Raw genomic sequence first — 14,844 nt, 5'->3', positions numbered from 1 at the left:
TAAGTTCTACTTTCTCTGACTCCAGCTAGCTTTCTGCCTGTCCTTCCTTACATCTTTGCCCACTCTTTGTACTGTTTGAGATAGGGTTTTATGTAGCCCAGGCTGGCCTAGAACTTGCTATTGTCGCTCAGGCTGGCCTTCAACTCTGTTCTCCCTGCCTCTGCTTCCTGAGTGCTGGGGTTTCAGGCATGTGTTACCAAGCCTGGCATTTCCCCATTCTTTAATTTAAACTTTTTATATCTTCGTGTGTGTGGGGGGAGTATGCCCATGTGTGCAGTTGCAACATGTGTACATACATGTACACGAAGGTCAGAGGTCCACCTCAGCTGTCGTCCTTTGGGAGTCATCTGATTTGTTTGTTTAGAACAAATGCAAAAATTGCTAAACAAACAAAGCAAACAGATAAGCAGCCGAGCAGAGATAGGGCACACCTTTAGTCTCAGCACTCAGGAGGCTAGGGCAGGAGGAACTCTGAGTCCAAGGCCAGCCTGGTCTACAAAGTGAGTTTCATGACAGCCAGGGCTACACAGAAACCCTATCTTGAAAAGAAACAAAACAAACGTTTATTTTAGCCATACTTACTCCCCCCACCACTCCCCAACTTGCAGAAGTGTGTTTTCTCTTTCAACCAAGTGGGTTCTGGGATGAAGCTCAGTTCACGGAACTTGGCATCAAGCATCCTCCGCACTGAACCATCTTGCAGGCCCCTCTAACTTTTGGCGTTTCTCCCTTTAGGGAAGCAGGTATACACGCTCTCTCCCCCATGTTCTGTCTTCTTGCTCCTCCTGGGGTTTTGCTGTTTCTACCTTGTCAACTCTAGAGCCTTCCAGGGGTAAAATGTCAGGATCTCATCTTTCTTCCCCTGCATCATGGCTTAAGGAGAGCCAGTCTGTTCAGGGCTTTGCCATTCCTCCGCCCACTTCTGGTCTCCCAAGCTTGTTGTGACATCATTGTCTCTGTATTTCCTTCCCGTCTCCCTTTGTTCTCATGTTTATGCTGTGCTTACACCAGTGCTGTCACTGCACTGGCATTTTGAGGGTAAAACATATGCGTCTTCCATATTTAACCGCAGTCCCCACGTTACTCCCGAATGACTCACATTGAGAAGGAAAATGCTTGCCTTAGAAGTTCTGAAGGACAGAAAATCTAAATGCAATATCATCCCAACCGTATAAAATATGAGTTTCATAAGTTACTTAGGCATTACATTCTGGTTTATATTTTTCAGTGTTTGCCATTTTATGAAGTACTCATTTATTTTTGAATTATTATTATTATTATTATTATTATTATTATTATTATTATTATTATTATTGCTACTATTTTGTTTTGTTTTGTGACAGGATCCCACTCTAACTCAAGCTGGCCTGAAACTCCCTATGCAGACCAAACTTGCCTTGGACTTATCACGATCCTCCTGCCTCAGCCTCTTGAGTGCTGGGATTACAGGTTTGTTTATGCTCAGACTTCAGGGTTACAAATTGTGTTGTTTTTAAAAATGTCTCACCAGGACACATGTACGTCATAAACAAGCGTTACCGCGTGGACAGTGACATAGTCGCTGGAAAGTGAAGGCTTCGCTAGTCCATCTAGCAGCAAGGCAATGCTGTCGGCTGATGACTTGAATGACAGAAACTAATCCCCTCATGGCTGGGAGGCTGAGCAAAGAAGGCCCTGGCAGGGTGAAAGACTGGAAAAGGTCCCCTTCTAGCACTGTAGGTGGCTGCCTTCTCCTGTATCCTCCCAGGGTATAAAGAGCAATTGGATTTTCCTTCCTTGTAGCGTCTAGAAGTTCTATTGCTACGCTAACCCCAATCCTGGTGACCTCACTAAGCCATCTCCTTGAAGGCTCCCATTTCCAACATGGTGACACAAGAGGTCAGGGCTCCAACCTACAAATCTGGGGAAAGAGCACAGATTCTGTGTGACTATTCATGCCCCCAATGGAATGTCTTGACTCTGTGCAGTCCCTACCCGACGACATTCTCCTGTCTCGGGGCTCCTCTTCACATATTTTGCATTTTCACAGTTATTATTTCTATTTTGAACTACTATTATGCTACAGATTGAATGTGTCTCCTCAAAATGCGTGTTTCGACCAGGTGTGGTGACAGAAACCTGCAATTCCAGCACTGACCCAAGGGTTTGAAGGGTGCTGCCAGGAGGATGAGGGCTTCACGGCTAACATGAGGTACACAGCAAACTCAAAGCAGCCTGGGCTTCACGAGACCCTATCTCTAGACAAAGCAAGACCTATTTTGCAGACTTAACTGCCCAGCTCATACATTTTAAACCCTTTCTTACTTATTTATTCATTATTTTTTTTTCTGAAGCTGAGGACCGAATCCAGGGCCTTTCACTTGCTAGGCAAGCGCTCTACCACTGAGCTAAATCCCCAACCCCTTTATTCATTATCTTTTGTGTATGTGTACCTGTACATGCACATGGGTGCATGCGTGTCGTAACTGAGTGGAGGTCACAGGACAACACACAGTGGACAGCTCTCACCTTCCATGGTGTGGATCCCAGGGACTGAATCTTGCCAGGGTGGGCAGCAGGTATCTTTTAAACCCCGAGACACGTCACCAGCTCCTAGTTCAGATATTTTCAAGGTGGGTCTTTTGGAGGTAACTAGGATTAGCTCAGGTCATGGGAGGAGGCCTTTGCAGTAGCTTTATAAGGAGACAGCTATGGTTACCATTTCTCATTGTACTGTAATGCTGCCAAAGGCTTTTACCAGAGGCCACCCAGGTGCTGGTGCCATGCTCTTGGATTCCCTGTTCCGCATAACTACGAGTTGGTAAATATGATTTGAAATTATTAAAGCCTCTGGCACTTTGTTATAGCAAGAGGAAGTCGACTAAGTCAGTTCCTAAGTAAAATTGCCTTACTGACCTTCACATTTTGTGTAAATGGAATCATAGTAATAGAATCCTTTAGTTTGGGTCAACATGTTGTGCGTAAGATTACTGTGGGATAATGGTCTTGTACACTGTAAAGATTTGTCGCTCTTGTTGGTTTAATAAAATACTGATTGGCCAGTAGCCAGGCAGGAAGTATAGGTGGGGCAACCAGACTAGGAGAATTCTGGGAAGAGGAAAGGCAGAGACACAGTCATCAGCCAGATGCAGAGGAAGCAAGATGAGAAAGCCTCACTGAGAAAAGGTACCAAGCCACGTGGTTAAATATAGATAACAATTATGGGTTAATTAAAGTTATAAGAGCTAATTAGTAATAAGCCTGAGCAATAGGCCAAACAGTTTATAATTAATATAAGCCTCTGCATGTTTCTTTGGGACTGAATGGCTGCAGGACCACGTGGGATGGAAACTCCATCAACACAAGACTCATTCCTGGTCTCATACGGACTCATGGTTCATCTACATTCATTGCTATAAATTATCCAATTAAGAATATAACAAACATTTAATACACTGAACAGTTATGGACGTTTGAGTTATTTCTGCATCGCTGCAGGTAGTGTCCATAGGCTTCCTCAAAGCTGGGTTTCGGTGCCCACTTGGAATGGTTGCAATTCAGTTCATTTTCCTTATGTGATGAGTGCCTAGTCATCTCTCGCCTCAATAATTTTAATTTTGTCCTCCTCAATAAAAAAATTTAGGAATTTCCATGAGTTAATACACCACTTGGAATTTTGCCTGTTCAAATTTTATCTTGCTCAAAATGCATGAGACTGCCATATTTTTAAGTCTTGATTTTTGGAGAGGGTTCAGAACTCTGGAATGAGCTCCTTAGAACTGTGCTGGTACCGGTGTCTTCGTTCTCTAAGAGTTGACTTCCAGGGACTGGAGAGATGGCTCAGCCGTGACAAGCCCTTGACGCTCTTACAGCGACCCTGGGTTCAGTTCCCAGCACTCACATCAGGCAGCTCACAACCATCTGCTACTGCAACTCCAGGGGATCCTATGTCCTCTGCTGGCCTCCGTGGGCACTGAAGTAGGGTGTACATATGCACACATATGCATAAATAAAATAAATCTCAAGTAGTTACCTGGTGAAAGAAGTTCCTAGTTTACCAACGGGCATCTGTTCTTTTCCCTAACTGGTGTTTCCTGTATCATTTCTAATAAAACTTTCCCTCCCCTGAGGTCATACAAGTTTTCCTCTGGCTTTTGTTTCCCTTCTAAAAGTTTTATACCTTCGTACTTCACAAGGAAAGTTGTGGGCTAATCTATGGGGAACTGACTCTGGGGTTCGGTTAGTTAGGTCAACTGACTTTTCACACTCTTATCACAGATTGACCTTCTCTGCTGTTCTGTGGAGCCACCTTCATCACAAATTCAATGCTGGCATGCACACTCACATGTGCACACACACACGCATGCATGCATACACACATGCACGCATGCACACACGGCTGCTCCGCTTAGAGTCTGGCTAGCTTTGCAGCAATGGCTTTGGAGCCAATTTGACCCCAGTGGGGCAACTGCTCCTCCCCTGTTTTCCTTCTTCAAAAGTGTCTTGGCTATAATTTACTCTTTGTGTTTCCACATACACTTTAGAGTCTAAATGCTTGTTGAGACTGATTGGGAAAACACGACATTGATTACTCATCTGTGCACGTTCTTCAATATTGAGACCTGCAGCCTAACAACATAGCATTATCTCCCCATTTGCTGGGGCTGTTTCTGTAATTTACTCAATGCTTTGGTATTTTTAATTCTAGAAGCTTGATATTTTGAAATGCCAGTGTAAATGATAATTTGAAAATTATTTTATTTCCAGCTTGTAGAACGCTGCTACATTCATACATAATTGGCTGATGTATATTAACCCACACTGCTATCTCGATGTACAGTCTTATTAATTCTAGTAGACTTTAAAGATCTATTTCACTAATTATTTATGTGTATGGATGTGTGTCTTCTGTGTGTGCTCAAATGCACATGAACACAGGTTCTCCTGGAGGCCAGAAGAGGGGCTGGGTTCCCTAGAGCTGCCCTCCGTGAACGCGTGCACTCGTGAGCACAGACTGGGCAGTTGTGAGCTGCCCCGTGTGAGGACTTGGAATCCAACTCTGATTGTCTGCAAGAGTGGCAAGGTTCGTAGCCGCTGGGCCAGCCTCTGTCTTTAATAGATTCTCTCTAGGTGACGCTGGATATTTTGTGTGTTCTGGACCGTTTTCTGTAAAGTCTGCCATGTTCGGCAGTCTTCTTACTCGTGTACTTTTCTGTTCTTACTCTTGCCTCACTACACTGGCTGAGCCCCCTCAATGAAGCTGAACTGATGAGACTAGACATCTCTGATATTTATTTTCCCTCTTTCATCTCAAAGAGAGAGATTTCCACGCTCGCAATTACATTTGATAAATGAAAACCCTTTTTGGAGGATACTGCTATTTGAAGAATTAATGCTTTTTTATCAGAGTGTGATAATTTCTTTCTGTTTTGACTTCTCTCAGAGTTTTGACATCATGAGCAGAAATTGAACTTTATCAAATGGCATTTCCAGAGTCAATTAAAATGGCTACCCAGTTTCTCTCCCTTTCCTAACAGAGATGGGGCATCTTTTTTATTTTGGCATGTGCTACTTTTAAAGTTAGCAAGAATGTAAGGGGGGGAGAGCTTTTCGGAGACCCTGTTTTTACATCTGAAGGCTCGAGCAAGGGCAGGAACACCTCCCCAGCTGTGGTGCCACATCTGTTTTCAGAAAACTCTTCTGTTCTCAAGCAATAGAGGTTTCATGCACCAACCAGCGACACAGGCAACCTAGAAATGCTGTGGTCCTTTCGAAGCATCTGAGCTGGGATGCCTACCCACCTCAGCTGGGGATTGTTCCGTGAACAGATCCCAGAGCTGCCATTCATAGGCCTTTCTTAGTTTGCCCCGCTTCTTCAAGTGTAGGCCTTCCCTGAACCTCATCCTCACATGCTTAGTTCATGTGTGTCATGTGTGTGTGTATGTGTGCATGCATGTGTGTGTATGTGTGCATACATGCATGTGTGTGTATGTGTGCATGCGTGTGTGTGTGTGTGTGTGTGTGTGTAACCGGGAGGACTCACCTGCCCATGGCATTGAAGGCTAATGACAACAGACCTTCTAGGCGACAGAGTTTTGAACGGCATTCGTACAGTTCCACTGTGGAGCATAGGTTGAGAGCCACTAATCTACACTGTCATGAAGTTCAAAACTATACATGTGCTTAGGAAAAAGGCACACAGAAGAAACCTGACCATTGCAAAGTCAAATAGGCAACAGAATTCAGACTTACCTAAGTAAAGACTGGTGTGACAAACAGAGGCTGCTAAGAAAGCGAGGGCAGAGAGAAAGCACAGAGTGGTGGCGATTTTACTCACTCGATTTTCTCCGGAAGATCGCTTTGGGTCATGCATACACAGTTGAACAAAATAGTGATGGTGATGAATATGGAGAACCAGCTGTGAGGCCACGTTAAGGACAAATGGGGGTCTCCATGCGCCCTCAGCCCCCTTGTCGGGCCGCCTTGCTGCCTGCCGAACACGAAGCTCGTGCCTCAGCTAACATCTGCTTTCACAAGTGTTGAGCGCCTGCCCATCTGAGAAGTCTGTCTTTATTATTGTTAGCAGACAGGAATAACGAGGGTGTTGAATATCAGACCCAGGGCCTTGTACTAGGAACCACTTTACCACTGAGCCAAATTTCCAAATTCTGCTCACATTACGCCAAATACTAACCTATGGGCAGCTTTCATCATTGACATGGGATCTGAGCAAATGGCGCCATGAGTCTTAAATAGCCTTTCAGAATCATGCTGTGTCATGCAGCCTGGTAACCATAGTTACCAGGTAGAGGTTATTACTGTTTATGAAAATCACTTTAGTTTGATTGTTTTCCTAAGCTGAGCTCAACCACATTGAAGCAATGGATTCTGGGTAGGGATGGCCAAAGCAGGCCCAGGAAGTGAAACACTGACTCTGGAGGGATATTCCAAGGAGAATGAGATGCTACACGTCAGAGAGAGGCTCTGAGGAGTGGAGCTTTGACTAAGAGATACTCAAAAGGGGAGGGTGGCTTTGGAAGGAAGAAGAGTGCACAAGAGTAAATAAATGGAGGTGGAAAGACTCTAAAAGCAGAGCTCTCCCGGGCAGACAATTCCTCAGGACTGGGTGAGCTCCCACAGTCCCTTCCAAAGGAGAAACATCCGTCCTGGAGAGAAGTGTTACCTACAGGGTAAGGATGGAATTCGTCCCTCATCATTTCAGCTCATTCAGAAATATTTAAACCCATCTTAGTTTTCTGTAAACAGCTTTCATGTTTTTATTTAGATTTACTTAGGAAGACATCTGTCTGAACAGGGACGTTCTACCAATGAAACCACATTTTCCTGCTGATTGACAGCTAAGAATTATGTTCACATGGGGGAGACTTGACTCAGGACGGAAATTTAAATTATATCTTCAGTTCTGCAAATCCTCACAAGCTGTGTGATATCGCATGTCTGCGAAGGTATTCACAAAAATGGGATTGGAGTTACAATTCTGATCGAGTCTTGCTTGGGGCTGTAGTCACCAAACTGATTGAAATTAAGTATATCTGTGCACACTTTGTGAGGGGGAGACCCCTCACCAGACCTCTGTCCAGCGTGACTCCAGCAGGGAATTAGTCGTTCGTCAGGTCTCACGACAGAAGGACCATGTGTTGTCACTTGGCTGTTAAGAGAAATTTTATTTCTAATTATCTGTTATTTACTTATCTCAACGTAATTTAACTGCAATCCATGGAGGATGGTTCGTGTATTGACTATTTCTCTTTAGCTGAGATTTCCGTGACACTGTTTTGATCTTCCTTTAGAAAGCAAGAAGCAGTTTTGATGAACAGTGCAACTCCGACAGAGCTAGATGAAGGAAGACTGTTTAAAATCTTGAATCTTGGATACTACTATTTTAAAAGTAAAAGCCCTCGCTTTGTTTCACGCAGAACAATACAATTTATATAGTGAATAAATGCTCATGATATGACTTGATACAGTTTTAAACAGAAAAAAAAAACTTGGAGAAAATTCAGGTTACCAAACCCCGACCTGCAAACAATTTTTTTTTCCAAAAAAAAATCACTCTATAAAATGGGTCAAAGCAAGAGATGTTTCCAGTGTTCAGTTACCTGGTCACTAGTGCACTGAAGGTTGATGGAATTTAACAGAAAACCCAACGTTCCCATTCTCCCAAGTCTCAAAGGAGGAACACACTGAGGTCCTTCAGATGCAAAACTGGGCCTTGCTGCTTTGATGCCCAGAAGTTGAATTCAAATGTGTTTTCCAAAAAGAAACATTTACCCAAGTAGAAAAGGCCCACTGAGAGAATTATTGCCTTAATCTGTGTCTGTTCACTTGCCGTCAGCCTCCGCACTGAAGACGCTGCCCCAGAGACACCGCAGGCTGGACCTGTGACCTCGGGACATTTATGGAATGCCTCTGTGTGTTGGTTTTATGATCTGTAAAACGGGGTTCTAATCCTTCATCCAAGGCTTCTGTGCCCGTGACTGTGTTGACACTTGGGAAGTAGTTAGCCACTGGGTGCCTGCTATTATCTTGAAGTATTCTGAAGAATCTAAAAAAATCTAAGATTCAATTCAGAAAGCAGAACTCCTGTTGGGTAGCCACAAAGATAGCCACAGCAAGAGAAAATGGGCTGTGCATCGTCAAGCGGGGTAGTTACAGAGTGAGTGTGTGCTTGGTTCTGTGCCAGGCTTCCTAGCTCAGGTGCCGTTCGGCAACTTCCCAAACTGTTCCACAGTGACTGGGGTGGGGTAGAGGGAGAGAGAATCCCTTTCCACTAATGCTCAGCCAGAAACAGCAGGTGGCTACTGTCCGCCATGCGACAGGCCAAGGCTCTTCCGAAAAGGAACTTCCTGGAAGCCAAGGCTGGATTTGTCACTGAGAAATATCAGTTTGAGAGATGCCTGGACACCAAGCCCAAGTCCTTCTTTGTCTTACTGTGTTGGCTTGGATTGAATAAAAACACAGAACATAAACAAAACTGGAGGTGGCATCTGGTGCACCCCAAAGCAGCAAAGGCAATACAGCCAGTGCCTCATGACTGGTGAGGTCCCACGGAAGATGATCAGGGCTCAGCCTGTCATGGGATGCTCTCTTTGTTGTCCGGGAGGCATTTCTTTTTTGTGTAATGAGCAATCACCCCCCCCCTCCACCGCATGGCCGAGGATAGTGTAGCAACTCATGTCTGTGCCCCTGGTCCCAAAGAGCCTGACGTCTTATTACCTTACAACAAAGGAAAAGTAGGCTGTGTTTGATGGTAAGGCTGTGCCTGGGGCATTGGTAAGACTCACCTCATAAAGAAGACATTTGGTGAGACTGGAGACATTGGTTCAGCGGTTAAAAGCACTGGCTGCTCTTCCAGAGGACCCAGATTCAATCCCCAGCACCCGCACGGCAGCTCACAACTGTCTATAATTCTAGTTCCAGGGAATCTGGCATCCTCACATATACATGTAGACAAAACACCAATGCAGCACATAAAATAATTTTTTTAAAAAAAGAGGACATTTGGGGTTGGATGTGGTTTTGCGTGTTCCAGTCTGGCATCAAAATCATTCTGTTGCTGAGAATGAAGGGGAACTAGGATCCTCCAGTATCCTGGTTGATACTGAATGGTGGGATTATAGCCATCATTTATGGTTTATATGGTCCTGGAGATTGAATTTGGGACTTCATGCATGTTAGGAAAGCACTCTATCAGCTAAGCCTCGCAAGAAAAATATTTCAGGCTGTGTTTCCACAGCTGGTTTCCACACCCTGGTCTGTGTGAGCATTTCTTCTGTCTTGAGACTATGGGAAGGGGGGGTCAGTGAGAACACAAAGATCATACACAGGAGCCGGCAAGACGGCTCAGTGGTTAAGAACACTTGCTGCTCTATCAGAGGACCGGAGTCTGGATTTTAAGGCCCACATCAGTTGGCTCACAAATGTCTGTAAGTCCAGCTTTGAGGGATTGGAAGCCCTCTACTGGCTTCTACAGGCACCTGTACACACACAGGTGTGCACACATATACACAACACAGACAAGATAGATTTAAAAACCCACAAACAATGCTCTCAGTGTGATGACATCGCAATCTCGGATACAGTTGGAGGAAAGCTCCTCTGCTAAGCTCTAAGAAAGACGTCAGACGCCAGGGGCAGAGCCTGCGTCTAAAGCACGGAGGCGCATGCGTGCAAAGGATACGAGTGGACGGACACCTTGATGGCTGTTCTTCTGATAAGGTTGAAGGGACTGAAGAGAAACAGCGCCCAAGTGGCACTGAACCTGGAAATGGTCCTGCCTTTATTCAGCACCATGAATGTCTAGAACAAAAGCAAAAGCGGACTGCGGTGAGAAGCGAGATCCTGGGTGGCCTCTTCTCACGCTCAGGAACATTGGCCGTCTAGTGGAGGTGCAGACAGTTAGAGAGGGTAAGATAGCAGAGCCACATCCTCACCCTCTCCGCAAGATTCTGAACTCCACAGCTGAGTACCGGGGCAAGCCCACTGAGAGGCTTCATGGACAGGCTGCTGATTCAAGGGCTGGATGTCCACAGCATGCCTGGGAAAGAATTCTGACTGCAGATGGTTGAGCTCAGTTGCACTTAATTCATCGTGTGTGTGTGTGTGTATGTGTGTGTGTGTGTGTGTGTGTGTGTGTGTGTGTGTGTGTGTGTGCGCACGCGTGCGCGCGCATATGCATGAGTTGAGAGAGCAGGTGTCAACCTCAAATTCACTCCTCGGGACCTTTCCACTCTTTTTATTTTTAAGACAGAATCTCTCAAGAGCCTTGTGAGGTGAGGTTTGTCAGCCAGTAAGCCCCAGAGATCCACCTGCCTCTGCCTCCTCCTCAGGGGTGAAATTACTATAGCCCCCCCCCCAACATGTGTCCTAGGAATCAAATAAGATCCCTACAGTTGTTCAGCAAGTGCTTTGCTGACTGAGTCCATCTCCCCAGCCCCAACATTTAACTCACTTCTGTCCTGGTCCTGGGAAGTCCCTGCTTCCCACTGCTTGAACCTCACTCTAAACCGTCTCTAAGTCCCTCCTCTGTGCATTTAGGAGGGGTGGGTTCTTGGGAAGAGAGAGGAAGGAGAAAGGCATTGCTATGTGCCTTATCTCGCTTACAAAGTGCATTTGCAATGGCTTGCTCCAGCTCCTTGTCATTCCCAAGCATGTACTTACCATGTGTTTGCTACATAGAACACCTAAGATGCTGCACAGGAGAAGAAACTGTCATGGGCATCGCTGTAGACTGTTAGCTTTCAGCTTTTTTGATTTAAGACTCTAGTTGTGTGTGTGTGTGTGTGTGTGTGTGTGTGTGTGTGTGTGTGTGTGTGTGTGGTCAGTGTTCCCTAGCTATAACAAAATATCACGGGAAATAAACCTAAAGAGAGGAATGGTTCCATGCACGGTTTCAGAGGTGTCTGGTCATCCATGCTTGCAAGTCCACACAGAGGAAAAGCGCCCACCTCGCAGTGCCAGGAAGCCAAAAGAGGAAGAGGAAGGGTCTGGGAACACTGACCCCACACACACAGACACACATGTACATGTACATTTATCATGTTTGCATGTGTGTATACACCCTGTAATGGCTAGTGTTGTCAAGATGACACAATCTAGAATTCCTCAGAAGAGTTTCAGTGAGCGATGGTCTAGATTATCGTGCTAGTTAAGGTTGGAAGACCCAATCAGTGTGGGTGGTACCATCCGCAGACAGGATCCTGGGCTGTGTGGGAGCAGAGAGAACAAACTGAGCACTAGCATGCATGCATGTATTGCTCTTCTCTTCAGACCACAGACATAATGTAGCTCCCTCGAGCCCCCACTGCCATGGCTTTGCGACCATGACGGAGGGTAACCCAGGGTGAGGAGCTAATAAATCTTCTTTCCCCTAAGTTGCTCATGTCAGAGTATTCTATTACAGCAATGGGGCAGGAAAGCAGGAATATGCCATATTCTTTTTTATTTTTTTCTGAGACAAAACCTCTCTGTGTAATTCTGGCTATCATGGAACATACTCTGTAGACCAGACTGACCTCAAACTCACAGAGATCTGCCTGTCTCTGCCTCCTGAGTGCTGGAGTTAAAGGTGTGTGCCACCCCCACCAGGCTCACGTGCCACGTTCTTTTTGTTTGTTTGTTTGTTCTTGTTGTTTTAAGATGGGTTTCTCTGAGTAACAGCCCTAGTTGTCCTGGAACCTGCTCTTGTAGACTGCTCTGGCCTTGAACTCACAGAGATCCACCTACCTCTGCCTCCCAAGTGTTAGGATTAAAGGCGTGCACACCACTGTCCGGCAACAAGCCGAGTTCTTAAGAAACTTTAAAACCCAGGAGCACGTAGGCACGCTTTCCAGTGGCTGTTGTTGATGTTGCTCCCTTGGTTACCACTATATGCTCATGAGACCATGTAAGAAAGACAGATGATAGCTGACTATTATTTCAAGACAGTTTTGGCTTCAGTAACCTATGAGAGAGATTGGAAGACTCCAGGGGCTCCAAGACCACACTTTAGAGACTCCTGGCTTAGGGCATTCCTCTCTCAACTTCAAAATCCCTGCTCTTCTCTGCAAAGAGATCTAACACCTCTAGAGGCCCTAGGCAAGGACTCGCCTGTGGGAACAAGCAACTTTCCATGCCCGTTCTGCCGCAGCTGTCGGCTTTGGGGGTTTGGATTTAGTTTGTCTCCACCACAAGTTCTTAAAGGTGCAGAGAGGAGGGCCTTGGACTTGGTTTCCCCAGCCTATTCTTCAGTAATCAGCTACTCCCCTGGGGGTGAGGGCTTCCTGGGCTGGGTGGGACTGAGGCGGGTTCTCCAAAAGCTGAGCACACATGTTCCCAATGGCAGCTCTTACCCGGTGTGTGCTGTAGAACGGGTCTAGGTCCTCCAGGGGCTCCCCAACCAGTTCTGCAGGGAGCTCACCATAGAACCTGGGCAGCTGGTTGCAGGCTTTCAAATCTAGCTGAGGCCTGGGCTTCTCATCCTGGCCCTTCCGCTCTCCACGCTTAGCTTTGGCCTTTTTGGCGGCACGATGGGCCGCAATTTGCTTCTCGATCTCTGCCAGCGACTCCGGAGTGAACCGCCGGAAGTTAGTAGTTTCCACGGACCCAAAGGGGAACTCCATCTTCTCATTCTTCTTGGGGAAGAATTCACACTCTTATGGGAGGAAAATAACCAGAGAGGTGACAACTTGCCAAATGGAACTCTCCCTTCAGTCACCCTCCTCGATTGCTAAAGCAGCCCCCATCCTCGGCTCCAGCTCCTCACGTAACAAGCCCGCCCACCATGGCCAACAGAATCCATCCTCTGCAGACTCCGCTACAGAATCCAGATGCCACAGGCGTGTCTCTGCCCCATATGCCCGAAGCCATTGTTCCCCCGTCACTTTGTAACAAGTCTCGGTCCGTTCCCCTATAAGCAGCTTTATACATTTGGTCATCTCCCTGCATCTCTAGGGTCGCCTGGTTACAGCCTGCCCCTGGCTTCACCCAAGATTCCAGCTCTTGATCCCCACCTTAAGTCTCCCCACCCTTCTTTCTGACCACACATTTTATCTACTGGTGTTTTTTTTTTTTTATCTGTTTCTCACTTTCTTTGAACTTCTGTGAGCCTCACTGGCCACAGCAGGAGAGTTTTCTACTTAACCACGTTAGATTAGACTTCCCCACTTACACCCCAAGCCCAGGTCGATCTATAGCAGTTGGATTCAGCTTTCTTTGAAATCTGGCTGCTTTAGCTAGAAACTGACAATGAAGATGTTCAGCGGTGTAGGGATCAGCTGGATTCCCTAGTCAGCAGTTTTTTCTAGTCTGAGCTTTTAAAGACTCTTAACTCTCTGCTGACTATCTCTGTCTCTTCATGGAGAAAGCCGATGGCCCTGTCTTCTTGTTGCTGGAGAAAGACAGATCACCAAATCTCTGGTTTACCTGTTCACAGGCTCTTTCCCCCCTGTCTTATGAGAGTGTCGCCCTCATCCCAGCCAGGGTCAGCCCCTGCCTTACCCTTCAGTTCTTATCTTCTTCCGCTCCCTGTCCCTCCTTTCCCTGAACCCCTACTTTCCCCAACCCCTTCATATCAGCACTTAGAGACGCTTGGCTCTTTTCTCACTTTAACAATATTTGTTTGGGGCTGGTGAGCCAGTTTAATGGATAAAAGTGCTTGCTGAACAAGCCTGGCAACCTGAGTTCCATCCCTGAAACCTATGTAAGAAAAACGACCCCAGAAACTTATCCTCTGACCTCCAGACATACACCGTGGCATATATGCCCATGCACATGCATTGTGCACACGTATCCACACACAAATTAAATTACAAATTTGAAAATATTCACTTGAGGCTGGTGAGATACTCAATGGGTGAAACCATGTGATGCTCAAGTCTGGAGACTTGAGTTTCGTTCCTGAAATCCACATAGAGGAAGAAGGAGAAAGCGGATTCCACACTTGTTCTGTGACCTCTGCACACATGCACTCGTGTGCACACATGGACACACACACACAAAATATTAAGCAAAAATGTAAACATTTGCTTGCTACACAGCCCGTGCCGCCCTTGTCTCCTCTCCAGCCTCACTCTATGCTGAGTTCCAGAAGACTTGCTCCCACTGAGGGTCCCCTGTCACTCTGACGTCCCTGCACCTTAGCTTTTGCCCTCACTCCACTGAAATGCATGCTGCCAAGGACACCAGAGACCCTGGAGGCTAACTCAGGGAACTGTTCTCCGTCCCCTCTTGATGATCTTGCTGGCTGTCTTTACCACCTCCCTCCAGACATGCCCTCTTGGCTGCTGTGACACCTCTCGGGGTCTCCCCATGATGTCTGCTCCTCTGCATCCCTCCTCCCCCAGCTTTTCCTGCACGTTGCTATCA

General features: G+C 46.3%; 1 protein-coding gene across 3 annotated transcripts in view; it reads right to left on the bottom strand.

Annotated features, from left to right (window-relative positions):
• Scn10a (sodium voltage-gated channel alpha subunit 10) overlaps positions 1-13,100 on the bottom strand; it is a 96,011-nt gene extending 82,911 nt beyond the window's left edge. For all 3 annotated transcript variants that reach the window (XM_087905150.1, XM_087905151.1, XM_087905152.1), the window contains exons 1-3: positions 12,831-13,100; positions 10,181-10,299; positions 6,317-6,397 (exon numbers count right to left, since the gene is read on the bottom strand). In XM_087905150.1, the coding sequence (XP_087761276.1) occupies positions 6,317-6,397; positions 10,181-10,299; positions 12,831-13,100 (470 nt within the window). The remainder of the gene's footprint in view (positions 1-6,316; positions 6,398-10,180; positions 10,300-12,830) is intronic.
• Between the last annotated feature and the right edge of the window lie 1,744 nt (positions 13,101-14,844).

This window comes from Myodes glareolus, chromosome 4, assembly GCF_982192425.1.
Source record: "Myodes glareolus chromosome 4, mMyoGla1.1, whole genome shotgun sequence".
NCBI lineage: Eukaryota > Metazoa > Chordata > Mammalia > Rodentia > Cricetidae > Myodes > Myodes glareolus.
The sequence above is the reverse complement of the archived record's forward strand: the minus strand, read 5'-3'. Positions and strand labels throughout refer to the sequence as shown.